The 5,786-nt window shown below is 51.1% G+C and overlaps 1 protein-coding gene across 1 annotated transcript; it reads left to right on the top strand.

Annotated features, from left to right (window-relative positions):
- The first annotated feature begins 842 nt into the window (after positions 1–842).
- Positions 843–5,268, top strand: LOC128134994 (olfactory receptor 14C36-like). The gene is made up of 2 exons (XM_052773406.1): positions 843–1,985; positions 3,215–5,268. The coding sequence occupies exons 1-2, from the start codon at positions 1,733–1,735 to the stop codon at positions 4,198–4,200; spliced, it is 1,239 nt and encodes a 412-aa protein (XP_052629366.1). The 5' UTR covers positions 843–1,732; the 3' UTR covers positions 4,201–5,268.
- The last annotated feature ends 518 nt before the right edge of the window (positions 5,269–5,786 follow it).

The raw sequence follows: 5,786 nt of genomic DNA, 5'->3' as shown, positions 1-5,786 counted from the left end.
ACCTCACTTTTCCTGACATCAGACTTCTCCACTGAAGTCTGCAACTGGAGGTGACAGCTCCTTTGTGCCAACTTCCCCCTGCTTTCCTTAGAGAACTGGCTGCACACAGTTCTGATAATTATAACAAACTCCAAAAAAACCCAAAGTAAAACAGGATAAATGATAAAACACACTTCTCAACTGTATGGTAAGTCCAAGCTGCCTCCAATGAGGTTCATCTTCCTTAGGGGATAACCATACAAGACTTATTTTAGATAGACAGACAGGACACGATATATATAAACATAATTAAAGAGACAATTGGGCAGGCTACTGAAAGACACGAAAGTTTTTTCCCTCTCCAAAGCTCAGAGCAGCAACTGGATGGGTGAGAGGCATATGAATGGTCACAGAGTAAGGGGAAGGGAAACCTCGAGAACAATGGAAAGGGCATATGTCCAGTTAGTCTGCTGGAAAGGTGACTTCAGACATGGTCAATTTAGTCAGGACGGGTGGAAATACCAGACAGATCACTGAGAATAAATGTACAGTATAATACACAGAGTACTGCCAAGGCAAGTACAGGGGAAGGTCAATGTATCTTCTCCCATGATTGGTGCACATCCTGAAAATTCACATTTTTGGCATGATAGAAATCCCACTGACACTTTATGGAAAGTATTGAACATTTCAGCTGATGAAACGGTGCTCCTTTTTTAAAAATTAAAAAGGTTTCCTAGGTTTTCAGGCAGAGTTCCTCTGTCTGACCATAAGCCCCAGTGCCGCCTCTCGAGCTTTACCTGAGGTACGTGCCTGGGACTGCCAGCTGTCAGAGAGGACCTGCAGGAGACCAGAGCCCTTCAGGCGCTGCAGATGGAGCCTGAGCAGAGGGTCCCAGGGCGTCTAAACTGCCAGCAGGCATCTGTGTCCCTGTAGCTGCATCCCACCCCAGTCCATGAAATCCCCCCAAAGACGAGACTATTAGTACAAACCAAAACACAACCAGGAGGACAAGAACATCTGTGACATCCCTGCCCTGAACGGGAATTGCTTTCCTGCAGGTGCTGTGTGGTCCCTGCCAGCCCTGGCATCTCATGTAGCTCTGTGGGCCTGGATGTGACCATTCCATAGAGTACCTGCCCCAGATTCTGTAAGGCAACGTGGGGCTGAACATGAGACAGCTGCCAGTGTAATCAGTGGAGATGTAGGAAATACAGCTGATGGAGAAGAGAGAGACTGAGCTCTCCCTGTGGCCCAGGGGACAGTTGTTCAGCTGAATCACTCTGTGAGCTGCCCTGAACACAATGAGTTCAGCTGCCCTTAATTTGGGTATCAGCTGTCATTTCAGATGGCCAAAGGAACTTCCCAGCAGCCTCCAAGAGGATGCCCCCAGATGTTGGCCTGTCTCTATGAACTGCTCCATTGGCATTTGCAGCTAGGACCACCTCTGGCACCTCAGATGTCACCAGGTATTTGCATCTCCCTCCCAGCCTCCCTCTGCATTGATTAGCATGGGAGCAGAGACAAGGAGCTCACATGCCGGTGCCTATTTTGTGCACACCTGAAGCGAGGCAAGAGGAGAGGAATCCCAGCTCCTGTGGGTTTGTGGCAGTCGTCACAGGAGGGAGCGGAGTCCCCTTCCAGCACCAGGACTGCACAGCCTGAAGGAGATGCCTCGATTGACTCAGCTGTACCTGTTCCCTCAGAGGGGTAAAGGGGATCCCTCCCTGTCCCTGTCCAGGTGTCCTGTCTCATGGTGGAACAAAGGAAGGTGATTCTCATGGCCAACTCTTTTTCTGATAGAAGAAAGGACAGTGCTGGCAATAAGTGTCTCTCCCCAGCTGAGGGAGAGAACAGCAGTGATTTGTTCCATCTCTTTCCCAGCAGCTTCCCCTGGAGCCCCAGGGACCCCCGGAGGGAGCCCAGAGGGGGCAGAGAAAGTGCTGCCTTGGGCTGGTCCTCTGCTGCTGAGCTGTGCCGGGCTCCTGGGACGGAGGGAGCTCATGGTAAGTGGGCAGTGGTGCAGAGAGACAGCTCTGCCCAGGAGCGGCTCCTCGGCAAAGCGCAGCAGGGCTGAGGGCACTGCCTGCAAGGTGCCAAGAGGAGAGGAGTAAGGCAGAGAGAGGTTCAAGAGTCCGGGGTGGGAGGATGCTAAGAGCTCACTGACGGCAAAGTCTTCACAGCCCTCTACCTGGTAAGTCTCTGAGCTGCAGCACAATGATAATGAGTATCCTGGAGGGATCTCCGAAGGCTGGTTCATCTCACTGCCTGTAGGATCTGTCAGGAGGACTCTGCAGTTTCCCTAGCAGAAAGGAGAAGGATGTGCTGCAGAGCAGGGCTTCCCTGCTGCACTCTCAGTAGGACAGGGCATGGCAGCTGCCTCCTCCTGGGGATGACTGCAGGGGTGAGAAGCCAGGAGTGCAGTGAGGGGTGCCCAGGGCTGTCCTTCCGAGCAGGGTCCCTGCGCTCCTGGGGGCTGTGTGCCGGGACAGGGACTCTGCTGCCTGCCAGGGTCAGCACTCAGCCTGCCCGGGTCAGCACTCAGCCTGCCCGGGGAGCTCCTCACGGCGCTGCAAAGAGAATCTGTGGGTGGAAGCAGCAACCCCAGGCAGGGCAGGGTCCTCCTGCTGTCAGGAGGGTGCTGCGTGGGTCAGGACTGCTCAGAGCTCCAGGTCGCTCCCAGGATACCTCTGGAGTCGATTTTTCAAGAGGAAGGTCAAGACAGGGGCTAGCCGAAAAGGAAGGCACTTTCCAGTCTCTGCTGTTTCCTGCCCTGGCGGGGGTGGGGACACAGTGGGTTGGTAATCGAGTTTGTACAATGCTGGAGACTCCGAGAGCATTACCCTGAAAGAGATCAGACGGTTTGCGAGGCACCTCCCAAATTCCCTTCCCACCTTTCTGCCTACAGACAGCACCAAAATCGCCTTTGTGGTTTCTTCAGGGATGATTTGACCTGCTTGTCAGGACCTGCTAATAGGTAACTTCCCCTGGCCAGTGGCCATCTGATCAGTCCCGGTTTCTATTCCCCTATTACCCATTACTTTCTCTTCCTAATCCGACAGCAGAGTTAGCTGTTCCCAGTGGCACCCTCAGTGGTCACCAACCAGAGCTCAAGGGACCTGCCAAAGGTCTTCCTGAAAAGGAGAGAGGTAGTTTGAGGGGTTTCTAAAAAAATGCAGTAGGTGTTGCTCACAGAAGGTGACTAAATTCTCACTTTCTTTACCTCCCTGAACAGATCCCCATGCCCAGAGGGACCAAATGTCCAACAGCAGCTCCATCACCCAGTTCCTCCTCCTGGCATTCGCAGACACACGGGAGCTGCAGCTCTTGCACTTTGGGCTCTTCCTGGGCATCTACCTGGCTGCCCTCCTGGGCAACGGCCTCATCATCACCGCCATAGCCTGCGACCACCACCTCCACACCCCCATGTACTTCTTCCTTCTCAACCTCTCCCTCCTCGACCTTGGCTGCATTTCCAGCATTCTCCCCAAAGTCATGGCCAACTCTCTCTGGGACACCAGGGCCATCTCCTACTTGGGATGTGCTGCCCAGGCCTTTCTGCTTGTCTTTTTCATTTCAGCAGAGTGTTTTCTTCTCACCGTCATGGCCTATGACCGCTACATTGCCATCTGCAAACCCCTGCACTACGGGACCCTCCTGGGCAGCAGAGCTTGTGTCCACATGGCAGCAGCTGCCTGGGGCAGTGGTTGTTTCTATGCTTTGCTGCACACTGCCAATACATTCTCAATCCCTCTCTGCCAAGGCCATGCTGTAGACCAGGTCTTCTGTGAAATCCCCCAGATCCTCAAGCTCGCCTGCTCAGATGCCTACCTCAGGGAATTTCAACTTCTCGTGTTTAGTGCTTTTGTCTTTTGGGGGTGTTTTGTTTTCATCGTGCTGTCCTATGTGCAGATCTTCAGGGCGGTGCTGAGGATCCCCTCTGAGCAGGGACGGCACAAAGCCTTTTCCACCTGCCTCCCTCACCTGGCCGTGGTCTCCCTGTTTCTCAGCACTGCCACATTTGCCTACCTGAAGCCCCCTTCCATCTCATCCTCATCCCTGGATCTGGTGATAGCAGTTCTGTACTCAGTCGTGCCTCCAGCAGTGAACCCCCTCATCTACAGCATGAGGAACCAGGACCTCAAGGATGCAGTGTGGAAATGGATGACGGAATTTTTCCAGAAGCTGTTGTGTCCATCTTCTTCAGCATATGACTCGTAATGTAACTTATTACAGGCCCAGCCTTTCTTTATTAGTTTTAGTTGTTGTCGTTATTGGGTGAGGTTTTTTCTTCTCTCGCTTTTCATTCTTGTGATAATGTTGTCCACAAAGACATGTGGACACCCCACTTTTACTTCATCATCTACCTCCCTCGTGTGACCCAGCGACTGTGTGAACAAGGAGCTATACTCCTTCTTTAATTAAACAAAATGAAGGTACTTGCAGTGACTCTCTAGTTAGAGAAGAGGTTATAGCAGCATTCTCCAAGTGATAATGATCCAGAGTGTCTCCTCAGGAGGTCTGAACAGGTAGAAGAAGCAGTGCCTTGAGGTCTGACTGTGTATGGACAACCTTGCTCCTCACCTCCCCAATGCCACCATTTTTCTCATCAGCCCTCTGGGACTTACCTCACTTTTCCTTGCATCAGAACTCTCCACTGAAGTCTGCAGCTGGGTGTTACAGATCCTTCGCACCATCTTCCACCTGCTCTCCTTAGAGAACTCGCTGCCCACAGGCACAGAAGGATTCTTCCTCTTTGCAAGCAAAGAACAGTAAAGCATGGTCAAGTTTCATAAACAATAAAACACATTCCGCAAGCATATGCTAAGTACAGCCGGCTCCTAAGGAGGTTGCCTTTCTACAAGGGATAATCTTATGAGAAATATTTTAGGCAGGTAGATACAGAAAGACAGATATAAACATAATTAAAGAGTTGGCTAAGGAGACAATTAGACTGTTGAAGGACAGGTAAGCTTTTAGTGTCTGAAGCTCAAAACAGCAGCATAGGTGAGAGGTATCTAAATGACCAAAGATTAAAGGGAGGGGAAAATTGGAGAAGAGTGGAAAGAGCCTTTGCCCAGACCATCTGCTGAAAAGATGATGTTAGAAATGGTCATTCTGTCCTGGACAGGGGAAAATATATGAAAAAGATTAGAGACATTAAGCATGTGGTATAACAGGCAGAATGGTGGTAGTGAAGTTACAGGGGAAAATGGGTTTTTCTTTGGAATATCCCTTTTGAAAGGTCGTTGGATTGGCAGAGGTCACTTGTGAGAGAGGAAAAGCAAATGTCGCACCCATCTTTGAAAAAGGCCAAAAGTGCAACCCAGGGAACCCCAGACTGTACAATCTGACATTGGTGAAGAGTGTGCAATCAATCAGAGTCCTCTTGAGCGACATTTCTGGGCACCTAAAGGGGAAGAACTGTCAACATGGACTTACCAAGGGTAAATGATGGCTCGCCAAGCTGATAGCCTGCAGTTGTGCCTGAGGAGATAAAAAGTGGATGTCATGTTCCTCAGCTTCAGCAAACCTCTTAGCATGGTCTCCCTCATATTCTTCTACCCAACTTAGGACATTACGGTCTGGAAGGGTAGACAAAGGGATAGGTAAAACACCAGTTGGACGATCAGGCTGAGATGGGATGTACTGGAACGTTGTGGGGCAGCAGAGGGGATGCTCCTGGGCCCTGTGCAGTTTAACACCTTTAGCTGCGACCTGGAGGAGGCAACTCTCACCATGTTTGTCGATGGCACTGGATTGGGAAATCCATTCCTGTGCCTTGGGACGCCATTCAGGGGCAACCT

The sequence above is a fragment of the Harpia harpyja genome, chromosome 21 (genome assembly GCF_026419915.1).
Source record: "Harpia harpyja isolate bHarHar1 chromosome 21, bHarHar1 primary haplotype, whole genome shotgun sequence".
In the NCBI taxonomy this organism is placed as follows: Eukaryota; Metazoa; Chordata; class Aves; order Accipitriformes; family Accipitridae; genus Harpia; species Harpia harpyja.
Note: the sequence above shows the minus strand (reverse complement) of the source record. Positions and strands in the feature narration are given on the sequence as shown.